The sequence below is a fragment of the Salvelinus alpinus genome, chromosome 6, assembly GCF_045679555.1.
Source record: "Salvelinus alpinus chromosome 6, SLU_Salpinus.1, whole genome shotgun sequence".
In the NCBI taxonomy this organism is placed as follows: Eukaryota; Metazoa; Chordata; class Actinopteri; order Salmoniformes; family Salmonidae; genus Salvelinus; species Salvelinus alpinus.
This window is the reverse complement of record NC_092091.1, coordinates 93,146,913-93,160,985: the sequence shown is the minus strand read 5'-3', so window position 1 is coordinate 93,160,985 and position 14,073 is coordinate 93,146,913. Positions and strand designations below refer to the sequence as shown.

At 41.8% G+C, this 14,073-nt stretch overlaps 1 protein-coding gene across 2 annotated transcripts in view; it reads right to left on the bottom strand.

Moving 5' to 3' along the window:
- Positions 1-1,099: 1,099 nt before the first annotated feature.
- Positions 1,100-14,073, bottom strand: part of LOC139577778 (NACHT, LRR and PYD domains-containing protein 3-like) — a 30,291-nt gene continuing 17,317 nt past the window's right edge. Inside the window, exons 10-21 of one of the 2 annotated variants that reach the window (XR_011675407.1) lie at positions 12,052-12,646; positions 10,380-10,471; positions 9,826-9,863; positions 9,281-9,345; positions 8,935-9,149; positions 8,489-8,745; positions 7,725-7,859; positions 7,465-7,597; positions 7,348-7,377; positions 5,194-5,476; positions 4,542-4,856; positions 1,116-2,627 (exon numbers count right to left, since the gene is read on the bottom strand). Coding sequence is in view for 1 of the 2 variants with exons in the window: in XM_071404945.1 (XP_071261046.1) it covers positions 4,850-4,856; positions 5,194-5,476; positions 7,348-7,377; positions 7,465-7,597; positions 7,725-7,859; positions 8,489-8,745; positions 8,935-9,149; positions 9,281-9,345; positions 9,826-9,863; positions 10,380-10,471; positions 12,052-12,646 (1,850 nt within the window). In the remaining variant the exon portion in view is untranslated. Of the gene's footprint in view, positions 4,857-5,193; positions 5,477-7,347; positions 7,378-7,464; positions 7,598-7,724; positions 7,860-8,488; positions 8,746-8,934; positions 9,150-9,280; positions 9,346-9,825; positions 9,864-10,379; positions 10,472-12,051; positions 12,647-14,073 lie in introns of both variants that reach the window. The other variant, XM_071404945.1, reaches the window with a different exon arrangement.

Below are 14,073 nucleotides of genomic sequence, written 5' to 3'. Positions count from 1 at the left end.
AGGGGTGCAACTCTCGCTCTCTTGAAGACGGAAGGGACGTAGCCAGCGGTCAAGGATGAGTTGATGAGCGAGGTGAGGTAAGGGAGAAGGTCTCCGGAAATGGTCTGGAGAAGAGAGGAGGGGATAGGGTCAAGCGGGCAGGTTGTTGGGCGGCCGGCCGTCACAAGACGCGAGATTTCATCTGGAGAGAGAGGGGAGAAAGAGGTCAAAGCACAGGGTAGGGCAGTGTGAGCAGAACCAGCGGTGTCGTTTGACTTAGCAAACGAGGATCGGATGTCGTCGACCTTCTTTTCAAAATGGTTGACGAAGTCATCAGCAGAGAGGGAGGAGGGGGAGGAGGGGGAGGAGGATTCAGGAGGGAGGAGAAGGTGGCAAAGAGCTTCCTAGGGTTAGAGGCAGATGCTTGGAATTTAGAGTGGTAGAAATTGGCTTTAGCAGCAGAGACAGAAGAGGAGAATGTAGAGAGGAGGGAGTGAAAGGATGCCAGGTCCGCAGGGAGGCGAGTTTTCCTCCATTTCCGCTCGGCTGCCCGGAGCCCTGTTCTGTGAGCTCGCAATGAGTCGTCGAGCCACGGAGCAGGAGGGGAGGACCGAGCCGGCCTGGAGGATAGGGGACATAGAGAGTCAAAGGATGCAGAAAGGGAGGAGAGGAGGGTTGAGGAGGCAGAATCAGGAGATAGGTTGGAGAAGGTTTGAGCAGAGGGAAGAGATGATAGGATGGAAGAGGAGAGAGTAGCGGGGGAGAGAGAGCGAAGGTTGGGACGGCGCGATACCATCCGAGTAGGGGCAGTGTGGGAAGTGTTGGATGAGAGCGAGAGGGAAAAGGATACATGGTAGTGGTCGGAGACTTGGAGGGGAGTTGCAATGAGATTAGTGGAAGAACAGCATCTAGTAAAGATGAGGTCAAGCGTATTGCCTGCCTTGTGAGTAGGGGGGGAAGGTGAGAGGGTGAGGTCAAAAGAGGAGAGGAGTGGAAAGAAGGAGGCAGAGAGGAATGAGTCAAAGGTAGACGTGGGGAGGTTAAAGTCACCCAGAACTGTGAGAGGTGAGCCATCCTCAGGAAAGGAACTTATCAGGGCGTCAAGCTCATTGATGAACTCTCCAAGGGAACCTGGAGGGCGATAAATGATAAGGATGTTAAGCTTGAAAGGGCTGGTAACTGTGACAGCATGGAATTCAAAGGAGGCGATAGACAGATGGGTCAGGGGAGAAAGAGAGAATGTCCACTTGGGAGAGATGAGGATCCCAGTGCCACCACCCCGCTGACCAGAAGCTCTCGGGGTGTGCGAGAACACGTGGGCAGACGAGGAGAGAGCAGTAGGAGTAGCAGTGTTATCAGTGGTAATCCATGTTTCCGTCAGTGCCAAGAAGTCGAGGGACTGGAGGGAAGCATAGGCTGAGATGAACTCTGCCTTGTTGGCCGCAGATCGGCAGTTCCAGAGGCTGCCTGAGACCTGGAACTCCACGTGGGTCGTGCGCGCTGGGACCACCAGGTTAGAGTAGCAGCGGCCACGCGGTGTGATGCGTTTGTATGGTCTGTGCAGAGAGGAGAGAACAGGGATAGACAGACACATAGTTGACAGGCTACAGAAGAGGCTACGCTAATGCAAAGGAGATTGGAATGACAAGTGGACTACACGTCTCGAATGTTCAGAAAGTTAAGCTTACGTTGCAAAAAATCTTATTGACTATTGGACTGATGGACGGTGACTTTCTGGCTGACTTGTGTCCATTTGCAATATGTTTAAAAACTGATATACCATCACCAAATTGACATTATGAAATCAACACCAACGAGCGATGGAGAGGAACCAGAATCACTGCCCGACCATCCCGAGTTCATCGGGCCAGTGAATTTCGCATTCCTGCAGTATTTTTGATTATGTCAAATTCGTGATGGTAAATGCCCATTGAAACATATTGCAAATGGACAGCCGTGCGCCTGGTGATTGGAACGGGTTACCAAGAGCACATTTTTAAAATGTTTTTTAATGCCTTTAGGGGGTGCAAGGGATCCACAGTTGGGTAGGGAGCACCCCCCCACTCATGCCCATCCAATAGGGGTGGTCATTTTGGACGTTTTTCAAGAAATCATTAAAAAACAACAGAGTCCCACTTCTCCCTCATCATACATGACAAATAGACCATCTAGGTTGATTCATGGCTTAACATAGTGCTATATATAATTTGGGCAGTATAAATGCCATTTGGACATGGTTCACTGACTTTTGGGTTTGGAAACCGACTTCCTATGATCATACAGGCAAATGGACATAACATCCTGATTGGGCACTTTCAATACTTTCATATTGCATTTGGACACTTCTTATTGCATTTGGCAATGGTTCACTGACTTTTGACTGACTTTTGACTTCCTATGAAATCATATTGCGAATGGACAAAACATATGCCTTATGGACAAGTAAAAATTGTTTTATTTATTATGATTATATTTTATTATGACAATAAAATATGACAAAAGTATGTTTATACAGATCATATACATGTATAATCGACCAAAAAAATCTAAAGATATTTGAAAAACTGTCCAGAAAGCAGCTTTTTAGGGGGGTGATACGTCTTTGATTTTTTTTCCACATTTTTCAAATTTGACTATTGGGTCTTAGCCTCTTATGGCTCAAAAATCAGCAGTGAGTATCAGCAGTGGAAAGAGGTGGCCATTTCAAACGGCCTCGTACTCAATTCTTGCTTGTACAATATGCATATTATTATTACCTTTGGATAGAAAACACCTTAAAGTTTCTAAAACAGGTTTAATTATTTCTCTAAGTGAAACATAACTCTTTTTACAGCCCATTTTCTGTAAAAAGTGACATTTCCAAGAAGCTATGTCTCTCTTCAAGATACTCTCTATAAAAGGCCTTGGCACTTAGGACTGTAGAAACACGTCACACATCTTCCCCTGGTTGTCATGCGGAAGTGAGAGAAAAAATGACTTGATTATCTCTGTCAGGGACTGAAAAGAACATATTTGAGTGAAAAGTGCGCACTTAATATTTTTTTCTGGGCGCGAAGTAGGAACTGGACTGCGCTCCTGGAAAACACTCGTTATAGGTGAATATGACCTCCAGCTTCGATTTTCTTTGATACATGTCACAATATCATCCTAAAGTATGTTTTTTCAATATACTTTAATTATATTATTGAAATTTATTCTGGACTTTAGACGTGATGCGACGCAAGAATTTTGTCAAGACGGAGAGGTTAGCACGGCATGGCCAGTGTGCCATGCTAATTCAAGAGGGACATCGTTCGTTCTAGGTCCAAATGAACACGGTTCTGAACAAAGGACCCTTTGGAGAACATTCTGATGGAAAATCAACAAAGATAAGGACCCAATTTGGGATGCTTTTTCATATATCTGTCGAACTGTGCTATCGCTAGCGTTTGACTAGAATCAATGCTCCTGTGTGTTAGCTATTGTAGTAAGCTAATATAACGATATATTGTGTTTTCGCTGTAAAACACTTCAGAAATCGGAAATATTGTCTGTATTCACAAGATCTTTCTCTTTCATTAGCTATCCACCATATATTTCTCTGAAATCTTTTCTGATGTGAAATTAGTAGTTGACGTTGGTGTCTGTTTTCTCTGGCTACTGCCGTGCGATTTCTGACTGTAGCTATGATGGTGGCTAAGATGGTAGCAGTAATGTAAAACTGATTTATAGCTAAAATATTCAACTTTTTCGAACAAAACATAGATTTATTGTGTAACATGTTATAGGACTGTCATCTGAGGGAGTTTTTTCTAGGTTATTTAGGTTAGTTCTAGGTTAGTTAGGTTGGCTTTGCATGCTAGCTGCATGCTAGCTGCATGCTACCGGTGCTGTGAAAAATATCTGTCTCTCTTTTTGTATTTGGTGGTGAGCTAACATGAATATATGTGGTGTTTTCGCTGTAAAACATTTAAAGAATCTGAAATATTGTCTGTATTCACAAGATCTTTCTCTTTCATTAGCTATCCACCATATATTTCTCTGAAATGTTTTCTGATGTGTAATTTAGTAGTTGACGTTGGTGTCTGTATTTTCTCTGGCTACTCCCGTGCGATTTCTGACTGTAGCTATGATGGTGGCTAAGATGGTAGCAGTAATGTAAAACTGATTTATAGCTAAAATATGCATTTTTTTTGAACAAAACATAGATTTATTGTGTAACATGTTATAGGACTGTCATCTGAGGTAGTTTTTTCTAGGTTATTTAGGTTGGTTTTAGGTTAGTTAGGTTGGCTTGTGCATGCTACTTCATCCTACTTGTGCTGTGAAAAATGTCTGTCCTCTTTTTTATTTGGTGGTGAGCTAACATAAATATATGTGGTGTTTTCTCTGTAAAACATTTAAAAAATCGGACATGTTGGCTGGATTGACAAGATGTTTATCTTTCAAATGCTGTATTGGACTTGTTAATGTGTGAAAGTTAAATATTTAAAAAAAATAGATTTTGAATTTCGCGCCCTGCACTTGAGCTGGATGTTGTCATATTGTGCCCGGTGTCGGGCTTGCAGCCTGAAGAAGTTAACTTGATGTGCATTTGCAATATGAAAATCTACGGTGGAGCGCGCTCGCCATCTTTTGGATTTTTGCTGTATGACATTTGCCATAAACTTTGAATGAAATGCCGAACATTTGAGTGGTATTGGACACTGTGTATATGTTTCGTACAGTGCCAATATGTTCCCATTCATTTTTGTCCATTTCAGGGGGGTCTTCCCTTACGATCATGTAAGTGTCTTTGTCCACAGACTAAGAGACAGGCCTCAGCATCTTCAGATTAGGTGAAGAAGTGTCTTTGTCCACAGACTAGGAGACAGGCCTCAGCATCTTCAGATTAGGTGCTACAAGACAGAGGATGGAGAAGAAGGGGAGAGAGAGATCAGAAAGTATGGAGAAGAAGGAGGAGTGAGATACACCTGAGATAATGATGTGATGATGGTCCTATGATACACCTGAGATAATGATGTGATGATGGTCCTATGATACACCTGAGATAATGATGTGATGATGGTCCTATGATAGAACTATAACAAGAGACATTTATTACAGATAGCAACACAAAAACATGCTTCCATTCTGAAAAATACTTTCTCTTTGATCTGGGTAGCTATGTTTTTATTTGACCTAAATGTACTCATTCCACATATTCAAGGGAGGGAGAAAAGAAAACAGTCTTACCTAGAGTCACTCAAGTACTTAACAAGATGGTGTTCATGTTCACTGAGAGCTTTGAGACAAGCTCCCATCACTTCTGGTCCTTTAGGGAGGACTGCATTCAGTAGTTCTCTCATTCGCTCCTGTTCAGTTGTTTCAGCTGTTATTCTGGAGTACTCTTCATCACCAATCATGCCTTTTGACCGCAGAACATCTGCTATTGGCTTTGGGTTTTTGGCTCGCTGAATGAGTTCAGGCCTGTGTTTCTTCAGAAACTCCTCAGCAGGAATCCCAAGGAGTATTAATGCTGAAAGGGGGTCAATTAAATGAATATGTCTTTAGGGTGAACAGCAGATGTTTCTACATCTAACAGTCTCTCCAGTTATCATTCCTCTGATAGTCATTTCTTGTATAGAGCTGACTTCAGGGTTGTAGTCAATTCATATTCAAGTCAGTCAAAATTAAACCATTTTATTTCTATTCCAATTAGTCATTGAAAGTAGATGCCCTTTTCCAGTTATTGAATTGGAATTTCAGTTTACTTCCTGAATTGACTGACTTATTTGGAATTGACGCCTACCCTGGCTGACACGATTGTCTATTCGACATAACATACAGAGTGTTGCGTCAAAAAACAGAACACTCAAAACATGAGCACAATGGCAGCTCTTCCTTTAAAGAACTCCAGGCCTCAAGAGGGCAGATAACCCCAAAACACGGGTGGAACTAAAAAATTGAGCCAGGATTTCTGGAGGGACTACTTTTACATGCCCACCTGGCAGATAAGCATGGGTAAAAAATGTTTGGGCTTAGCTTTGCTTGGGTCCTCAACTTACAAACAGCTCATTGTTCAACCCTAAAGACGCAACTGGTATGTAATGTTTGGAATTATTTATTATGTTCCATCCAGTGCTTAGCACAATTTACATGTTTAACTCTGGTAGGAGTGGTGACTTCTTTTTTTTGTGGACATTTTCGGACTGCAGAAGTAAATGCTTGAAGTGCTAGATTAAATTGTTTAAACATTTACTTTATTCAAAGCCATGCTTTGTTGCTGTGTCATGCATTGTTTATTGTGTAAAATAATGCATGTTTATTCTCTGTTTAAGGTTATCAACCTATTCCTATTCCTTATTCCTCTGTCATTCAACAAATCAACTGTTTCAACATATTCAACAAATGGCATCAAAACCATAATAAAACACTAAAAAGGAATTGAGTTGTCCCTTTGCATCCTTCACGGGTTGAGCAAGCCGTTTTCAAGTTTGGGCAGAGCTAAAATAATTATAACACCTAGACAACTTGACACAGAGCCTTGCAAAAGAGTTCATACCCCTTGGATTTCTCTGTTGTGTTACATAGTGGGATTAACATGGATTTAATTGTAATGTTTTGTCAACAATCTTCTGAAAATACTCTGTAATGTCAAAGTGGACCTGTCCCCCATAGATACTACATCTGGAAGGTCCCTCAGTCAAGTATCGCATTTCAAGCACAGATTCAACTTTACACAAAGACCAGGGATGTTTCTGAAAGCCTCATAAAGAAGGGCAGTGGTTGGTAGATGGGTAACAATAATAAAATATGACATTTAATATCTCTTTAAGCATGGTCAAGTTAATAATTATTCTGTGCATTACTTATTAAACCACCCAGACACATCAAAGATACAGTCGTCCTTCTGAACTGAGTTGCAGGACAGGAAAAAAACTGCTCAGGGATGTTACCATCAGGACATTGGTGAATTTTAAAACAGTTACAGAGTTCAATGTCTGTGATGGGAGAACATTTAGGATTTTATCAAAGGTGTTTAAAGTATTAACTCGGGGGGCTGAATACTTATTGAACAACTATTTTAGGTATTTAATTTCTATCAATCTAAATATATATATTCTTTGACATTAGAGTATTTTGTGTAGATTGTTGACTAGAAATGACAATGAAATCCCTTTAAATCCCACCTTGTAACACAATAACATGTAATGCAGATACATTTGAAAGGCTCTATATTTCTGTCTGAATGTTCTGTATCATTACACTACACTGAACATGTTTCATGAAGACCTTCATCACCCCACTGAACATGACTCATGAAGACCTTCATCAGTGTCCTTCATCATAACTTGAAGAGATGTTAGCTCTGTAACCCGTTTTATAAACCTCAACAAACAAACTTACATATTGGATGAGAATCGTTGCTGTACACATCTGAAAAACAAACAAGAGAAAATATCATAAAACATTTTAATAGCATCTGTTAGAAAAGGACATTTATGATTGTGTAGTATTTCTTACCTTTTGATACCACTGATTTCCATACTGTCCTCTCATCATCCCCAATTAACTCCATCTCAATGTCAACCCCTGTGTTTCCCATAATCATCTGACAACAGCTTGGTGTGATGTCTGCAGGTAACAGCTGAATCTTCTGTAGGAGGCCATATGGTGCAACGATTGAGACAACAGACAGAGAGAGAAATAGTGAAAAAGAACGATATTACAGTTATTCATATACAATATGACAGATTCATGTCCTCAGCCTGATAAAACTGCACCTCTGGATTGATGGAAGTGGAGCGGGGATTCTTGAACGCAAACGAACTGTTCAGCTTTAAGGGCCCGTTTGGACTTGGCAGGAGAAATTCTTTATATCCTTGGGACAGCTGATCTTTCTCCCGTTCCCGAACAGCCTACAAAATGATCAATGTAGTAGTCAGTAAGAACAATGTATTCTCGTAATTCACACAACATGCAGTTCAATGAGCAATCCGTTTTTGTCAACAACAACAAATGTGTACACTACTGTTTTACTATCTCTATTTTACCAGGAGATTATGTTAAAGGTGTACCAGGTAAGTTGACTGAGAAGAGATTCTCTTTTACAGCAACGACCTGGGGAAGAGTTACAGGGGAGAGGAGAGGGGGAAAATTAGCCAATTGGAAGCTGGGGATGATTAGGTAGCCATGATGGTATGAGGGCCAGATTGGGAATTTAGCCAGGACACCGCGGTTAACATCCCTACTCTTACGATAAGGGCCATGGGATCTTCAGTGACCATGGAGAGGACACCCGTTTAACGTCCCATCTGAAAGACAGCACCCTACACAGGGCAATGTCCCCTTCACTGCCCCGGGGCATTGGGTTCTCCTTCGACCAGAGGGAAGAGTGCCGTCTACTGGCTCTTCAAATGAATGAGACAGAAATAGATTTCTCACAGAGCTGCATGTTGTCTTTGTAATCTAGAGATTTTCAACAAACTATCAATTTTCATTGAGTAAGTTTCAACATACTGTTGTCACTTCAATGATAGTGCCTCACCTCTTTCTGACTGGAGTTTCTGAGGAGCAGGTACAGCCTTGATATTACTGTTGACCTTTTTACTGCCAAATAGAGGACCACGTCACAGTGGACATCTATGTTCCAAGACAGTAATCTCAGTATCAGAGAGATAGCTGAGAACTTGGGATGGAGAATCTTAGCATGGAATCTGGTGACCTCATGTACTTCCTCGAAAGACACTCCATGTTCCTCAACATGAAGAACCTTCATCTCATTCCTCAGGGAAGGGTTGGTCCCTGAACAACACAATAAAAAGTAGACAGAAAGACAAATATTGTACTATTCATCCAACTAAAACACAAAGAATATGCAGTACCAGATCACAGTAAACTCAAACTCCCAGAATAGTTCATTCATTAACTCAGGAAGTGAAACTCAAGTTACATGGAAATGTCTTTCTGAATACTATTTCTATATGGTTTTACCTAAACAGACAAAGTGTGGCAGATGAACTTCCTCCAGTTCACCTAACTCCATAGTGATGTCCAGCAATGGACCACCTTGTGTGTACTGCATGTCTTTCAGAAGTTGACTGTAGGGTTCCCAGTTCCTGAAGTGATACTTCAGAATGACATCTCTCTCACACAGCCAGCGGAGCCCAGACACTGTGCACTCATAACTCCCTTTGGGTGTCCTGTGCCTGAGGCAACAACAAGATATGGTAGAGAGGGTCAATGATCAAATGGAGAGATTGGATTAGAAGACTATTCCCAAAGGTAATGGGGAAATACACTAGCAGGTGGAACGAAATGTTAAAAGTAGTTTTTTTACCTGAACATTGTCACTTCCTGGACAGTGGAAGTCAATGGTTCAATCTGAAGCCAGTGTGTGGAGTCCTGAACAAGGACAAGCATGTCAATAATACATATGGGGCCTGTTTCCTGGACACAGATTGAGTCTAGTGCTGGACTAAAAAGCATGCTCAATGGAAGTTTCAATTGAAAGTTCTTTAATAAGGTCCAGGACTAGACTTAATCTGTGTCTGGGAAACTGGCCCATTAACCAAAGTAACGAATCTAATGTATTTATTCAATGTTACATGGAATCCTGGTGATTTATCAATTAAACTGTCTAATGACAAAATATGACAACAGGTCAAATCCTGCATGCCTACAAGCAGAACACAGGACTGTCTATATCCCAGTATGAATGGTTGGTCAGTACACACCTGGCTTTGAGACTGTGTTTATATTACTAAAGTAGAACACAGGACTGTCTATATCCCAGTATGAATGGTTGGTTGGTACACACCTGGCTTTGAGACTGTGCCTGACTCCTGCAGGTATGTAAAAGTAAGAATTGACATTATGACTTACCTCACTATCGTCACAAGTCTTACAGCTCTGAAGAATCCCTGAAGTCAAAAGTAGTTGTTATTTTAAATGGACAATCTCATGTAATAATGAATTAATAATTATTAAATAGACTTGTAATAAAAATGAATATCAGTGAGCAACAGTCTCAGAATGTACACTCATTAGCATACCATAATCTGACATTAGTGTTATATTAATTAATGTTTGTGGAAGCAGGAAACAACATCGTTCTGGTCCATGTTTTGTAGATGTTGGGGTCTGATTTCTGGTAGATCCTAGGATGAGATCTTAAAGGTAGAGTCAGCTAAATGATGTTGTACGAGCAGCACCACAGATATTGTGATGAGCAAGATGCCTGACTTCTCTCTCACACAGTATCTGCCCATGTGCAAGGGTTCTCTTCACTCTCTTACAGAGTGGTAGCCACTGGACCAAAACAGCAGAGAAGTTTAGCCTTGTGCTCCACCACTCTTAGTTGTTGTAGAAATTGACCCACTACGCTGTTTACTTTGTGCATCTACGTCATATCGCTGACTCTACCTTTAAACACTCACATTTCTCAGGTCCAGGCTTGATCCAACACTCTCCACCATGGTCTCTGGTGTTCTCAGGTCCAGGCTTGATCCAACTCTCTCCACCATGGTCTCTGGTGTTGGTAAAGCAGGATAGACTGTGATTAAACTAAATACAACTTATAAAGGCTTTATATAGCATACTTACAGTCTTCATAAGCAGTACAAAGGGTATATAAAGGGTGACAGGACAGCTCCCTATGTAGGGTGCATTGCCTAAATGACGACGCTGGACTAACCCTAACCCTACGCCGGCCAAACCCCCCCCAAACCCGGACGACGCTGGACTAACCCTAACCCTACACCGGCCACACCCTCCCCTAACCCGGACGACGCTGGACTAACCCTAACCCTACACCGGCCAAACCCTCCCCTAACCCGGACGACGCTGGACTAACCCTAACCCTACACCGGCCAAACCCCCCCCTAACCCGGACGATGCTGGACTAACCCTAACCCTACACCGGCCAAACCCCCCCCTAACCCGGACGACGCTGGACTAACCCTAACCCTACACCGGCCAAACCCTCCCCTAACCCGGACGACGCTGGACTAACCCTAACCCTACACCGGCCAAACCCTCCCCTAACCCGGACGACGCATGAGTTACATACCCCCCTAGAGATGTGAAGTCACTAGGTATCATGACTTACATAAACCCCTAGAGATGTGAAGTCACCAGGTATCATGAGTTACATTCCCCCCTAGAGATGTGAAGTCACCAGGTATCATGACTTACATAAACCCCTAGAGATGAAGTCACCAGGTATCATGAGTTACATTCCCCCCTAGAGATGTGAAGTCACCAGGTATCATGACTTACATAAACCCCTAGAGATGTGAAGTCACCAGGTATCATGAGTTACATTCCCCCCTAGAGATGTGAAGTCACTAGGTATCATGAGTTACATACCCCCCTAGAGATGTGAAGTCACCAGGTATCATGAGTTACATACCCCCCTAGAGATGTGAAGTCACTAGGTATCATGACTTACATAAACCCCTAGAGATGAAGTCACCAGGTATCATGAGTTACATTCCCCCCTACAGATGTGAAGTCACCAGGTATCATGAGTTACATACCACCCTAGAGATGTGAAGTCACCAGGTATCACTAACTAACTGTCTGTAGGTCCAACAGAACACATTAAAACACACCACTACTACTAATCTAACTGTATGTAGGTCCAACAGAACACATTAAAACACACCACTACTACTAATCTAACTTTCTGAAGGTCCAACAGAACACATTAAAACACACCACTACTACTAATCGAACTGTCTGTAGGTCCAACAGAACACATTAAAACACACTACTACTACTAATCTAACTGTCTGTAGGTCCAACAGAACACATTAAAACACACCACTACTACTAATCTAACTGTCTGTAGGTCCAACAGAACACATTAAAACACACTACTACTACTAATCTAACTGTCTGTAGGTCCAACAGAACACATTAAAACACACTACTACTACTAATCTAACTGTCTGTAGGTCCAACAGAACACATTAAAACACACTACTACTACTACTAATCTAACTGTCTGTAGGTCCAACAGAACACATTAAAACACACTACTACTACTAATGTAATTGTAGGAATGATTCCAGAGGAAACAAATGATAAAACATATCTATGACTCACCTCTGAATGTGTTGGTCATCTATCTCACACAGGGTCACTGAGGAGGAGGAGATAACCCCAAACCCAGGATAGAGGGGTTCAGTGAATGTGGTGTGTTCTGTGTAAAGGTGTGCCAGTGTACCAGAGGAGGACACACTATAGAAGGACAAAGTACCAGCTGGCCAGTCCAGATACACTCCAACTCTGTTAGGAACAGGACCAGAGAGGGATCTCCTCCAAACACGACGAGAGATGGATCTGCTGACTCCAGCATGGTAAAAGCGATAACTGCTATCAGAGCAGACTAAACACCAGGACTTCCTATTGGCTCCAATCTTACTATTGTGTCCAGTCCTACTGTCATCCTCCCCTGCCTTCCTCTTCATTCCTTTGTACACCAGACCAATGTAAGCCCCGGTACCACGCCTCTCCACCTCCCAGTAATAACGACATCCAGATAAGCCTTCTCTGCAGAGAACTTGGGGAGAAAAATCAAATCTGTCTGGATGGTCTTCATAATGCTGCTTCTCTTCCACCAATGTCACCTTCCTGTTCCCCTCAGACAGTATCAGGTATTGGTTTGCTGTACTTGGGTCCAGGGTGAGATGACAGGCATCTGTAGACAGAAGGAGAGTTTAACCTGATGAGGACAGGGGGTGCTGTTTTCACTTTTGGGGAAAAACGTGCCCAATTTAAACGGCCTCGTACTCAATTCTTGCTCGTACAATATGCATATTATTATTACTATTGGATAGAAAACACTCTCTAGTTTCTAAAACCGTTTGAATTTTGTCTGTGGGTAAAACAGAACTCATTTGGCAGCACACTTTGTGACCAGGAAGTGGAAAGTCTGAAATCTATGTTCTGTTCAAGTGACTGCCTATAAATGGGCATGATACGTATGACTATACGTGCACGTCATACAGCTTCACCCGGATGTCAAGAGGAAGTGAGAGGAAAAATGAGTTGATTATCTCTGTCTGACGTTGAATAAACCATCTTGGAACAACGTGTCCCCCATTTTCTGTTTCTGCAGGGCGCGTGTTGGGACCTGTTATTGCCTACTGGAAAGCTGTCGTTATGGGCGAATACTCTCTCCGGCTTTGATTTTATTTGATACATGTCACAATATCATCGTAAAGTATGTTTTTTCAATATAGTTTTATTAGACTATTGAAATTTATTCGGGACATTAGGCGTGTTGCGTCGTTTGCGTTTGTTCACGAAGGAGAGGTTAGCAGCAATTGGCCAGTGTGCTTGCTAATTCAAGAGGGAAAGAGTTCGTTCTGAATCCAAGCAACGACGGTTCTGGACAAAGGACCCCATGTACAACATTCTGATGGAAGATCAGCAAAGGTAGGAACCATTTTGTGATGCTATTTCATATATCTGTCGAACTGTGTACTAGTAGCTTTGCGCTCAGGTTTTGGTTATTCCCTTACCATAACTAAGTCTTATGTCGTAATGAAGATATTTTTAGAATTCTAACACTGCGATTGCATTAAGAACTAATGGATCTATCGTTTCCTATACAACATGTATTTTTTTGTAATGTTTATGAATAGCTATTTGGTCAGAATAGGTGAGAGTCTAATAGAAATATCCGCACTTTCTGGGAAAAATATGCTACGTTAGCACGTTATGCTAAGTTATGCTACGTTGTATAACCACGGATTTCAGCTCTAAATATGCACATTTTCGAACAAAACATAAGTGTATGTATAACCTGATGTTATAGGACTGTCATCTGAGGAAGGTTTATGAAGGTTAGTGAAATTTAATATCTTTTGCTGGTTTATTCGCTAACGCTAACGTGCCTATTGCTATCGCGAACGTGCCTTGATGAATGAATGCGGTAGTGTGGTAGGCCATTGTAGTAAGCTAATATAATGCTATATTGTGTTTTCGCTGTAAAACACTTAAAAAATCAGAAATATTGGCTGTATTCACAAGATGTTTGTCTTTAATTTGCTATACACCATGTATTTTTCAGAAATGTTTTATGATGAGTATTTCGGTATGTCACGTTGGTGTCTGTAATTA